At 43.2% G+C, this 13,442-nt stretch overlaps 1 protein-coding gene across 3 annotated transcripts in view; it reads right to left on the reverse strand.

The window, feature by feature from the left end:
- MPDZ (multiple PDZ domain crumbs cell polarity complex component) overlaps positions 1 to 13,442 on the reverse strand; it is a 136,836-nt gene that overhangs the window by 66,306 nt on the left and 57,088 nt on the right. For all 3 annotated transcript variants that reach the window (XM_066604271.1, XM_066604270.1, XM_066604269.1), the window contains exons 18-24: positions 11,663 to 11,872; positions 11,281 to 11,394; positions 10,040 to 10,195; positions 9,248 to 9,586; positions 7,233 to 7,353; positions 6,564 to 6,762; positions 3,752 to 3,793 (exon numbers count right to left, since the gene is read on the reverse strand). In XM_066604271.1, the coding sequence (XP_066460368.1) occupies positions 3,752 to 3,793; positions 6,564 to 6,762; positions 7,233 to 7,353; positions 9,248 to 9,586; positions 10,040 to 10,195; positions 11,281 to 11,394; positions 11,663 to 11,872 (1,181 nt within the window). The remainder of the gene's footprint in view (positions 1 to 3,751; positions 3,794 to 6,563; positions 6,763 to 7,232; positions 7,354 to 9,247; positions 9,587 to 10,039; positions 10,196 to 11,280; positions 11,395 to 11,662; positions 11,873 to 13,442) is intronic.

Below are 13,442 nucleotides of genomic sequence, written 5' to 3' on the forward strand. Positions count from 1 at the left end.
CCCCAAAAATAAGCTGAAGCCGACCGCAGCTTCGACCTAGGTCCCGGCACTGTCTCTCTGCATCAACTTCTGGACGGGGATTAAAAAATCCCTGCCTCCCGGGAAGCACTGGCTATGATTGGCTAAGTGTCAGACAATCACAGCCAGCGATCGATGAATGGTGGTTCAATCACAGCCATTCATCGAGCACTGGCTATGATTGGCTACGCGTCAGCCAATCACAGCCAGCGCTTCCAGGAGGCGGGGATTTTTCAATTCCCGGACAGAAGATGAAGAAAAGAAACCGTTCCGGGACCTGGGGAAAATCTGTGGTGAAGAGCGCTTCTAAGTTGAGGTAGGTGTTTTTTTTCTGCAGCTAGTGCTTAGATTTGGCTTTGACAGTAGGATTTCCTACTGTCAAAATTGTATCGCGCTGCACGAAAATAACGCTTCCATGCGATGAGATGCAACAGAGAGGAAGACTCTATAGGAAAACATGGGGTACAAAACCTCACTGGACCCGCGAGGTTTTTGTGTCAGGTTGTTGCATGCTACAAAACATCGCATGCATATAGGAACCCGTAAGAAAGCATGGGCTTCACATGCATGCGATATGTAGCATAGTAGCAACGCGACTTTGTCGCTCGTGTGATGGAGGCCTTAATCCCAGCAATAGTAAACATACAGTGCGGGATTAAAGCTCTTAATTCTGCAATCAATCAATCAGAAGCAGGACAGGTTGTCAGCTGTTAGTCACTGCTGATAACCTCGAGGAGGAGGGAGAAGTGGGTTTTAAGCCTTTCTGCCTTCTCCTTTCTCTAGTACACAGCGTTCAATGACCACTATGTACTAAAAAGTGAAAGTATAACTTCCACTACTCGAGCCAGCAGTCAGTGACCTCTGGGTTTCCCTGGCATAGCAGAGCTGCAGAGTCCCAGCAGACCCAGATCAGCTCTGCCAGTGACTATTATGCGGTTCCTATGGAGGCCCAGCTACAGTGGGGAAAGTGTCAAATAAAAAAAAAAAACATGTCATGGGGGACATATTTATGTAATTATCTTTTTACTAAGTAAAACAAGATTACAGAATAATATACAAATATATACATAAAAAAGAAAATAACCCATGCATCACTTTTTTGGTTTGTGCTTTTAAAAAACTTTAAAAAAATGTAGAAAGATGCAATTTTTTTTTTTTTAATATCAGAGAAAATGGAATCAAAATGACAGACTTTACATCCCAGAAAAAAGCCATACTTACTGATGGTTAACTGGTATTTTAGTCTGTCCTTGTATCATTAGTATGGTCTTATTTGTGAAGTGGAGGTGCAAACTTTTGTCATGTCTGCTCCCGTTTTTATTTTTTTACATGTATGCCTTTTGGAATGTGTATGTTAAAAAAGAAAGGGAAAGAAGAAATGAATCTAAAGCCTATTTAGTAGCAGGGATGTAAAAGGTTTTCCTCCATAGTGGCACCAACAAACTGTACGGTGTCCGTGTTTAGATACTGGCATGTAATGCTACAAGTGATTACTTTTAGCTTTATTAGCTCTTGTAATTATTCACTCCTTCATATAGTTTTATGCAACACAAGTGCGAAGGAGACAAATATATGTGTGCTCTGTACCCGGTGGAGAGGAGTATTATATGCCTTCTGATAGGAAAACTCTTGTACAACCTCTCAATAAACTCCACTACACAATAATATGTGCAATATAGGCCAAATTATAGGCTACATTTTACATTTTAAGAACAGTTTTCCTGAGAATTAGAGATCAGTCTTAGCGAGAAAAGACAATGAATCCCAGAAAAATTGCAAAGCAAAGTTTTCAGTTCTGTCACTATCTTCAGTTAAGAAGTAAGTTCGCACAGGTCTATCCAACTGAAGTGAGAGCCAACAGTCCCAGAAAACTAACATTCACACGCAGCAGATTTCTGTCATGTATGTGAAAGAGTTTTGTAAACTACATATGTTGCAAAATAGAATAATCCCCATTCAGATGTAGAGCAGATCTTCTGCAACAACTCTGCCGCGTGTGAACATAGCCGGAAAAAATGTAGATTTCATTATAATTATCCTCAATGTCCCAACTTAACCACGAGGGTCCAAAAAACATGATATGAGCAGTTGTTTGGCAAGTTATCTAACTGGACAGATGATTTAGGATGCTTTACACAGGATGACCTATCAGGCAACAGATGCCCAACACATCATCCCGGCGATAATCGGTCCGGTGCTTCTAAAGAACGATCATCGCTACTGAATGGAGGTGGAGCGGCTGAGGTTTGTTCCGGCCCGCCCGCCTCCATTCACAGTAAGCAGGCAGTCGTTCACAAGTGACAGCTGCCTGTTTACACAGATCGATACATTGTTCTGCTTTCGTATGCAGAAACTGAACAACAAGCGAGAAGTGAAAAACCTCTCAATCATCGTTCAGTAGGGGCGTGCATTCACTGAACGATAGTTCTTCAGATTCTCGCTGGACAGTGGGATTCTGAACATTAATCATTCTATGTAAAAGCAGCTTTAGCTGTCTCCAAGCCGGGCTGTGATCTTGTTACCTGGCCATGTGGGGTCAAAGAACCAAGACAGATTTTGTTCAACCTGCTGAAACTGGTAGTTGCAGTTTCCTGTCTATGCACTGGGCAAGTAATGCTCTGCTGTGGACCAATGTGACCTTCAGGGAAGAAAGGGGTGGATCTGTGATATTGGGGTTACCTGTATATATATATTTATTCGTCCGGTTTTATAAAGGAGTCATGCTTTTAGGGTACATTTACATGGGCGATTTTCTTGCGTGACTTCTCTGCGTTACAAAATGCGAGAAAAGAACCTTTATTTTAAATATGTTAATTCACATGAGTAACCTTCCTCTTATAGCGATGCTGCGAGATAGAAAAATCCTATTTTTGGGAGATTCTGTTTAAGAATCCCCCATTCTTCCCTATGGGAGTAAAACTAAAAATTTGCATTGCAATGCAAACTTTTTTTTACTATTAGAGTGCGAAGTCTTAGTTTCGCGGACTGATACTGTCTATTACAAAACCCAAAGCTGGTAAATATTTGTCTAAAGTAACAAAAAAATCTAAAAAAAAGGACATAAGTGATTTAAATTAGAACATAAGGCGATATCTACCATAAACTCAACAACTCCAATGCTTAGGAGCAGAAGCCCCATTTGTAGGATAATGTAGCCCACAGCAGGCAAAATGTTCCGACTTGCTCAACGACAAGAAAACTAAATAAAAACCAAAACAAACATTTCCCTATCCTCCTCCCCTACTTCCACTCCACGTTTACCTCTTTCCAGCTGCAACTACTCGGCAAGGAATGCAATCACTGCTTTCTTCAAAAGGAAAACAGTTCAAAGTTGGGGAGGAAAGTGTTAACAGAAACAGAGAGAGAGAGAAATCTGACAAATCGTCCATGCAGAGAATTCCCAGAACAAGTGCATGCAAAGAGGCTCTCAAGGGGTTAATGCCAGCATTACACAAGGACATTGCAATTTTACAAAAATTTTACAAAAATTCACTTGTGTAATAAAAAAAAAAAGAAAGAAGCGACATAAAAAAAAAAGTGATAAAACAAGATTAAAACGTTGAAAAAAAAAAAAAAAAGACAGTTAAAAAGACACATAAAAGAGAACGCAGTTTATGGAAGATGTATGAAAGTTGGCAGTTTCTGGATGGCTCTGCAGAAACGACTATTAAAAAGGAGGGTGAAGCAGACTAGGAGAAGCCATGCCGAAGCTTTTCGAATCACCGATACTCACACATAAAATGGGGCCTGATCATCAGCAGGTGCGGGAGAAGATCTAGAATGGGAAGCAGCATCTTTTTACAATAGTGTTAACAAATGCCAAAGCCCCGCGCTGCGCGTGCGAAGCGTACATATGTAGTTAAAAGTAGGTGCAATTTTAATTTTGTCGATTTTTTTTTTTTCCCCTCTTCTATAAATCCCCATCTCCCTTTTATCAACACCTCCCCCAGAAAGCATCTGCTCATTCTGCGTTTCTATAGCCGTGATTATCAACAAGGATGAGGAAATGTTACCGCCATCCGTCTCTCTGCCTTGATCAGGAATTTATGCTGTAGGTGAGGGCAGGTGAATTCCATTCTAAACTGGTAATTATCTGACAGATGTTGGAAGCAGCTGCTGCTGGATGCAAAGCCCCGGCTCTTAGATAGCACAAGCTTCTGGCAAGGTGGATGGTGAAGTGGGACGACATGCATTCTGCGAGTGGCCGCACAGCTGCTTCTCTGTGCAAAACAACGCAAACCTGCAACCCCAACCAGCTGTTTTAAAGCTTGTCAAACCGAAAATCATTCCGTCCTTTTTTACAAAAAAAAAAAAGTAACAAAAAAAAAAAGAAAAAATCCAATATGTTCATCTTGGAAATTTCCCCATAAAAGGTTGCCGCAGCGTCTAGAGTGTGATAAACTACAGTTTTTTACAAGGGGATTTTAATTTTTTTTTTCCCAATAGCTTTAAGAATGAGACAATATGCTAGGATAATTTGGAAGAATGGAACGTAGTTTGTACAGATGTAGCAGATCTCAAAGTCATTTAACCCTTTGGGACGGCGCTGTCAATAGACTGACACTCAGAAGCACTTGTTAACAACGTTTGGGTATAGAGCGTGCAGAGGTAGCTGTTTGTACCTGAGGTTACTATCACACAAGTGTTTTTGGGGTTGTTCTTGCTGCGTATTATGTGCAAATGCAAATAAGGGAGATCGAACAATTACTCTGGAGCGCCACCTGTTGGAAGGAGCATTCCTGCAAGTCAATGTTAGACTCTTTATACAAGATTTGTAATAAAGACTAGGAATTGTTACATGGCTTGTAAAAAGAGTCTAACATTGGCTTGCAGGAATGCTGCCATCCAATAGGTGGCGCTGCAGAGGTATTGCTCCATCTCCCTTATTTGCATATTACCCAGAGGAGCATGGATGGCATCAAGTCCCTTCACTGACTCGCCTTCTAAGAAAAGATGGCGTTCATGACTTTATTGCGATTTACGCAGCGTTAAACCTCCATTAATTTCAATGGAGCGTTTTTACGTAGTGCATTTAACACGCACAAAGATTGCGCGCTGCATGTTCTATTTTAGGCATTATAGCGCATATTTCACGCACTACATTGCCAATTGAAATGAATGGGCTGTGTAAAAAATGCAGTAAAACGCGCAATCGTACACGTAGTAGTGCGTTTTGTGCCACAGGTTACTATGCCACTGGGAGTGTAAAACGGTTTTGACGTCATCAGCTTGCTTGCGCTGTTACTGCGCAAAAATATGCAGTAAAAACGCAGGCAAACACAAACAAAAACGCAGTAAGCCGGCTTCACAGAGGTCTGAAAATTGCGTGCGGTTTGTGCGTAGCGAGGTGCACAAATCTCACACAAATATGAACCCCATGCTTTTGAATGTGTTCATACACATGAGGGATGTTTTCCTGCACAGCACCATGATGCGATGGGGGAAACAAACCGCGGCGTGTTCTATCGCCCTGCATCTTCTCGCATCGCCGCGTTCATCGTTTTTAATGAGGCCGGCGGTAGCATCAGGAGGTCTCACCTGAAAACAATGGGAGAGACTCCGCGATCGTCCGCAATGGCTGACATGAAAGCGCCTCGCATCCTTGGTAATTACACATGGCGGGAGCACGATATGCAGGTGGGATTCACTGCACCACATAGCGCTCACAAGTGGGAAGTTAGCCTAAACCGCAGCTTTTCACGCAGTAAAAAAACTCAGTGTTTTTACAAACGCTTGTGTGAGAGTAGCCTGAAGGCCATCGGATTGTAGTACTGTAAATGGCACATTGCTGGAGCTGTTCCTACTTTTCAAAACTGGTAAGGTAGGCATAAAAACCCTAACGGGAGGAAAAGAATTGGCGTGTCACGCACTCAATTTTTGGGGGGGGCATTAGAACTATGGAGCATTTTACCTAGTAAATTTTCCCTTTTGTACCATTTTAGTGATTGAACTCCCTCCATTGAAACCTCTCTAAACTAAACCCCAGCAGGATATCACAAAGTGTTGTAGCAATTAAATGCATAGCAGCTACATCTAGCAATCTAGGCTCAGCTACATCTAGCAAACTCGGCTCTGCTACATCTATACAGCCTAAATTTTCGGCAGCTAATATTGTAATATCAATTATTAACTTCACACAATAAGAGAATGCAATGTTACTATGTGCACACAAATACTTAAAGGGGTAGTCTGGACTTTGGGATTTTTTTTCTATTGATCACCTGTCCCTCAGGCTAGCTAGATTAGATGACTGGCAGGGTTCCGCCGACCCAGCGCCCCTGCCCATCAGACAGCACCCACTGCACAATGCTGAGTCACTGAAATACAGACCCTGCAATCTGCTTTAAGCACTGTTTGCACTGCCAGCGGGCATGGGAATAAGCTGCTTGGAAGGGGTCATGAGCGGCAGACCCCTACTGATCATCTAGTGATGACCTATCCTGGGGATAGGTCATCAACAGAAAAAAATCCCAAAAGTGCAGGAAACCCCATTTAACGCTAATTATTAGGATGCTCAGAAGAGAAGCGGTTTGTGGCTCCCTTACCTTAGATCAGGTCCTAGCAAGGAATGCCGGCGCAGCAAGGCCCGTGCCTGGGTATTGGTGAGGTTGGTGGTAGGCTCATTATTGATTGCCAAAATGCAGTCTCCAACATGGATTCTGCCATCGTTACTTATCGAGCCTCCCTTTATAACACTGCGGACAATCATGCCGGAGCCGTCTTTAGGAGCGCTGACAGTCATACCTATCCAACAGAAATAGAAAAGGGGCTCAAGAAAAATGCATCTTAATAGTGGATATATTTGCTGACATTCCAGTAGATTAGGATTTTTCATCTTACATATTATATAGAATGCCCCACTACCGCAGACTAAGTATCTATTACCCACTATCACAAGACCTGGACGCTTTAGGCCGCTCTCACGCAGGCGGTTTTTTACAGCGTTTAGCGCGGTGCTTCAAACGCTGAAATAAAACGCCTCCATAGGTTTCAATGGGCTTTCTCAGACGAGCGTTGGAGCGCTCTACCATAACGCACCCCGTCACCCATTGCAATGATGGAATCCCTGTTATGTATCTGCTGCCCTTTACGGAATATTGGGAAGTACACCCAGTAAGATGGGAGCTCTTGTAAGCTGGAAGGCCAACACTATCAGTCATTTTACAGCGGCAGGTATTGTAGAACGCAGTAATAAATCACGGAGACAAGCTCACCAAGGCTGCAGTTTCCTCTGGTTACAGTGATTGTGTTTACCAGTGCGCTTTGAGTTAACGCTTTCGTGTCGCCATCTTGGCTGGCTTCGATGCATTGTCCTGCAGATAAATATCCATCGGCCTATAGTGGAAAGACACCGTGTTATACAGGACGGTCATTTATTTAGGGTCACAATAGTATTTTCTGGCGATTTGCTAATGTCATTTGTTTTATGTTGATGCAATCAGAGTTTTGTCATATACAGGCCGGTTTCACTTCTGGGTCAGAACCTCCGGCACAGATCCAATTTAAAATACCCGAAGAAAAAGCGCTACATGCAGCCGTTGTTCTTCCATCCAAAAGCCGGGCAGCTGGGCGGATGGACCCCTTTATAGTCAATTTGGCGCTGTTCCACCCAAACGAACCATTTAGCCGCGGAGATTCCCCTTTCCTTCTCTCCCTACCCATAGACAGCTGGTCTAAGAGAGGCTCAAAGCTCTAGGAGCAGAAACGTTGCCATGTTGTGATTTGTATCAAACACAGAATACATTTTCCCACCGGATACAAGGGCTGTCAGAGAATACTTTAATGTGACTTTCTGAAGAAAAGGGGCAGGTCCACTGAGAAGGTGATGCAACACAGCTCCTACCTATTCCTTATACCGACCTAATTATGGTGGTATCGCCCATACAGACTTTAAGGGAAAAAACTCAAAACAAATGCAAAATAGTCATCTGTTACCTGCAATACATTCATTGGCCGTGTGACCACTGTAGCCAGTCGTCTGCCTCTGACACGATGCTGCCACGTAACTGCGGTGGTCACACGGATGTATTACACATTAAGGAAAATAAAGACAAGCGGAAACCACGGAGGACGGTATAGAAAATATGGTGGAGCAATCTGAATGAGAGAAAAAGGATGTGTGGACTATATCCTTAGTAGGGGTGTGAAGACTGAATCCTCTGTACAACAAGTGCTGCCAACCTCAAATAATCATCACGCCCTTCAAGTTAGACGTGTGAACAACAGGTACCAACAAGGTTAAAAAACTGGAAATAAAGCGCAACATATGTGGGTTCACAAGGGAAATTTTACTCAACTTTTCTGTTCATTGTATATCCAGCATATATACACGTTTTGAGGCTACCAAGCCTCTTCCTCAGTATCTGCTGTGGATGTAAAGACTAAACAGTATATGGATGAGGTCTTGGTGTCAAAGTTGCAGGTTGGGCAGGGGCACGTCACTGGAATAGCCGTTTTGTGGGACGATAGGCCTGCGGAGGCACCGTGTGCGGGACGTGTGCCCGTGACATGCGTCAGTTCCATCTCTAGCAGATTCCACTGCACCCTGCTGCCACCACTGTTGCCCAGACGGGTAGTGGTGGCTGGCCCAGTGCTGGGAGGTCCATCAGAGACCAGAGATGGAGCGGCCACATCTCCAAGGGACACGTCCTGCACATGGTGCCATCACTATGGAAGACTACAGGCATACTGTACCACAAAACAGCAATGTCAGTGACGTGCACCGGCCAAACTTACGACCCTAATACCAAGACCTTATCCCTATACAGTTTGGTCCTTATATCCCTAGCAAATACTGAGCAAGAGGCTTGATCGCCATGAAATACGTATATATGTCCAGAAGACTCTGAATTTCCAGCAGGCATATACTTGAAAGATGATTCTTTAAAATGGCTCCAGATGAAACGTCATATCAAGCAGGCTGTACACGCCACTCTTGATAAGCTGCCTGTATTGCCGTTCAGCCCTTTTTTCTAAAGTCGCCCAAAATTCTTTAACAAAATCTCGAACACATCTGCATGCAATATTTTACATCTTCACAATGCCAAGTGTTCTAATAATGGATACGCTATTTAGTGCAATTGGTTGAGGAAAGAGAAGTTTATCCACTGACTTCAAAAATACTTTGGAGTCCTATTTACTCCAAAAAGTAAAAATTACTTTGTGATACTTCAATGGACACCAATGACCCTAAACTTTAACCCTACAAAAACTTGATTTCAAGTGTTACCTTTAAAACGGACTCCGGTAGGTCAGCGGTGGCTGCAGTCTCATGGGTCTTTAACTGTACCCATGAACCAGATGATCTGCATTCAAATGGCTTGTCAAGACCAGCGTCTTCAGAAAGCTCCTTAAACTCACAAAACGAACCACTGCCGACTCCAGTCTCTTTAGCATCTTGCGTTGGGCTAAGGTTAAGGCTATATAACTCCTTGCCAGGCAACTTAAAATCCAGAATTGACGATGATGCAGCCCAAAGTTCAGATGTTGGAATGGACTTTTCAAAAGCTAGCTTGTCAGTTTGGCCTTCGAATGTCGAATGAAAGCTGTCATCTTCCTTAGGCACATCCTATTTAAAGACACATTAATGCGTAATTAAACAAAAAGCCATGCATACACTTTTTATTTCAAGATTGCTTTTTCCCATTTGTTCGTCCATGGATTTCAATACAATATACGTTATACCACTAGGATGCACCATGACAAGCCCACTGGTGGGGATCAAACCACCGGGACATTTACCAGTCATGAGAATGAAGGGCGCTAGTCAGGAGTGGGGCGGTGTAGAAAATTACTATAGTCCCACTCAAGTGACTGCATTAATCTGGAGGGGCCCTTCATTACAAACTTTCCATGTTGTGAGTCTAGGAGGTTTTTTCAGGTTTCTATCATAATAAATGTGTCTTAAACACACGAGAATTGGATTGCTGGCCATCGTCAAGTTTGCACCCTCTTTGTAGGTTTTGATCTCAGCTACTCAGCAGCAACTTCATATAGGCACCATTTGTAAATGTTCCCTTACCTGCAAGGAACAATCAATGAATTCATCAAGGAGTTCTTCATTGCAGGCACTGCCATGCAGAGCTAACATAGATGCCTGAAGTGAGCCGCCATCATCGGGAGGAAAGCGAGACTCTATACTACAGTCTCCTGTCAGGTCCACATCGTTGGTCTCCACCTGTAGCACAATAAGCTCATTAGAAGAGTACAGATACAGACCACTTTATTGCTTAATATACATTTACTCTTGATTTTGAAGCACCTAATAAAAAGGTAAGATATGTTACACCATTTAAAACAAGACTGCTATACCCAATCAGAGCTCTCTCAATGAGTGCAACCACCCTATTAACCCCCCCCCCCCCCTTCCCCGAATACGCCAAAAGGAAACATGTTGCATAGGCTAATGAACATGCACCACGGCACCCCTCACCGATCCTGCATCCTACATGCTGACGGACATGATCCTTCCATGCCAGTCAGCAGCTCATCTATTGCTTTGGTTGGTACATTAGGCACCCCTTTAGCAGATAGTTATTAATACGCCTTCAGGAGGAAAGTCAAAAAAAAGTATTAAAAATGAAGAGGCTGTAAGCTGAGAGGAAATCCTGCGCTAAGTTGTTGTGCAGCAGAGAAGCTGAAGTCCAGTGGAGCTTCCTTAAAAGGGAATGTCAGCAAAAAATGACCTATTGTTATACAAGTTTTTGTATATTAAAGCTAAAAGTTAAAACATTTTTGAAGAAGGTTTGGAGTTTTTTTCCTGTGTCATTACTTTTTTTTATTATTATTATTATTTCTAAATTCCTGCATTTTTTTACACTGAAATGCAAGAAATTGCACTGAATTAGTAATAGGCTGAAACGTTGTTCTTTGGAGAAAACGTTTCAACAGTAAATGCATCATCATAGGCAGGACTACAAAGAAAGGTGACCATTACTTGATCTATAAACATCATAGACTGTGGTGCGGTTTGTAATCAAAACAGCCCTGCCCTCATGTGTATGTATTATGTACCATTAGACCCTATGCCTCACACCCACTCATCATCACCATAGCATCTACAGCTAACTTCATGCCTCACATCATCTACATCCACACAAGCGGAGTGAAACTACATTACACCTAATGCTCAGAATTAATACAACCCTTCCCGTGGTAACTTTAACTATGCACCAATACAAACATAGTAGAAGTTTTTCATCCTTCCAAAACTTCATAAATCTACCTAAAAAACATGTTTTTAATACGGTTTCTGGCACTAACCAGAGCTAGTTCAGCATGGAAAAGAGGAGCATCAGTGGACCCTTCCTCATCATAGGAGTATGCAGTGTAGAAAGCAGAGTCATCCTTAGAGATATAACCTTCTTCTGGTGACAACTGCAGAAACAAGGAGGTCACCGTGAAAGGAAAGGACAGCAAGAGGAAAGTTCAGCAAGTTTTTAAAGCAACAATTAAACTCAAGGTTATCGGTCTCAAGCGGAAAGTCACTAAACTTCTGACTTTAGTTTTGTTTTACAATCAAATAAGCCTATACTGCTTGATACAACCTAGTAATATGCATTGGATAGAGTCAAGTGAATGCTGAATATTAGGCTACATCTGTACAGACTGGTGGGTATAATGCAGAACATGGAAACATTCTTACTGGCAGAGGCTTGGCGACTCCGATGTTGACTGTTCCTACTGGCGCACCTTTAAGTGCCTGAACAGCCTCCTCTAAGCTGGCATGCTCCAAATTCATGTCATTGACAAACATTAGGCGATCGCCAGGCAAAAGTCGACCATCTAGTTCTGCAACTCCTTCGGGCACTAAAGAGCGGATTACTATCACCGTGCTCGCTGGGTCAATTGGATCCTAAATGAAAAAGTTAAATACAAAGTATTACTTACAAAAGTTTTATGCATATCTTGTTACTAATCAATGGGGAAATGCCATTAAAAGGGTCATACCAAGAAAGTTTATCACCTTTCCATAGAGTGAGTGAGAAAAGTCTGATCAGTGGAGTCTTATCGCTGAGACCTCTACCAATCCTGAGAACTACAATCTTTTCTCCAATCCCCCTACTCCTCATTGCAAGCTTACAGCACCCCCCACCAGTGAGGAGGAAATCGAATGGAGCGATGGCCGCACATGCACGGTGCCACTCCATTCACTTTCAAATTGACTGGCGGATGTAGAGTACAAGTGCTCAGTTCTTTCCGTCAGCACTATTGAAATGAACCGAGAGGCGATGGTGCATGCGCGGCGCTCACTTCATTCAGGGTGACATCACTGCAGGTGAGTGAAGCAACCCCGCGGTGACAGGATTGTGAGGGTCTCAGTGAGGAGACCCCAACGATCAGACTTTTATCACCTATGCCACGGGTAGGTGGTAAGTCTATTTTGTGTAATGATGTGGAAGTGTATAGGCTTCCCCTTTAAGAATCAAAAGTTTGGAAATCTACAAAGAACAATTCTATCCAAGGAGACAAAATGCAAGCAGTCATCTATGTTTATTATGAGCGGTCTACAGGGAACCTTAAAAGAGAGACATCTTTGGCACTATGGGTACAAGTTGACATGGTGTGAACAAAAATATACTTGACTTCTGATTACTCTTAAAATGCAACATATCGATGTGCAAAAATACACTCCTTCCTGTAGTGAGATGTATCGTCATTAAAGAGGTTTTCCAGACAGTTTTTATTGATGACCTATGCTTAGCACAGCTCATCAGTAGCTGATTGGCTGGGGTCTGCTTGGGGCCCCTACTGGTCAGCCATTTGGGTGCCTGCTGTCAGACCCATAACCTCCAGGGTACAGAATGGAAGCAGATCGCACCGCCCCCTTTATAGTGGCCGACGCTTGTAACTGCAGGCACAGCTGTCATTGATTTTAATAAGAGCTGCACTTTCAATTACTAGCGCCGGACACTATACAGGAGTATGGCACTGGCTGCTTCCACTCCACACCCTCTGTGCTTTGCCGTGACAGCGGGTGCCCAAGCAGCTCATCGGCCGGGGTCTCGAGCAGTGGACCCCAGCCAATCAGCTATTGTTGATCACTAAAGGTCATCAATAACTGTCTGGAAAACCCCTTTAATAGAAAAAAAGGGGGTTGCTAGGACTATAACATTGATGGCTATTGAGGTTTGATTGGTAAGGGCCTGCCACCCAGCATGGTGGAGTGTCCCTCATAGTTTACATAGGCACAGCGTCTTGATGGCATGAGATACTGTGCCTGTTATGGCATCTTGTCCCATTCATTGGTGGAAGCAGAAGTGTTCATTCAATGCACTGTACCATGCTCGGCTAGACATTTCTCCTGCTCTCATACTGCAGTTTGGGTAATGGACAATAATGGGGATCCCCTGCTTGCTGCAAGTCTGTACTAGTCCCAACACAAAGTCACTGCCAAGATCGGCCCTTGATCTAAGAGACTCCAA

Source organism: Eleutherodactylus coqui, chromosome 5, assembly GCF_035609145.1.
Source record: "Eleutherodactylus coqui strain aEleCoq1 chromosome 5, aEleCoq1.hap1, whole genome shotgun sequence".
Classification (NCBI taxonomy): domain Eukaryota; kingdom Metazoa; phylum Chordata; class Amphibia; order Anura; family Eleutherodactylidae; genus Eleutherodactylus; species Eleutherodactylus coqui.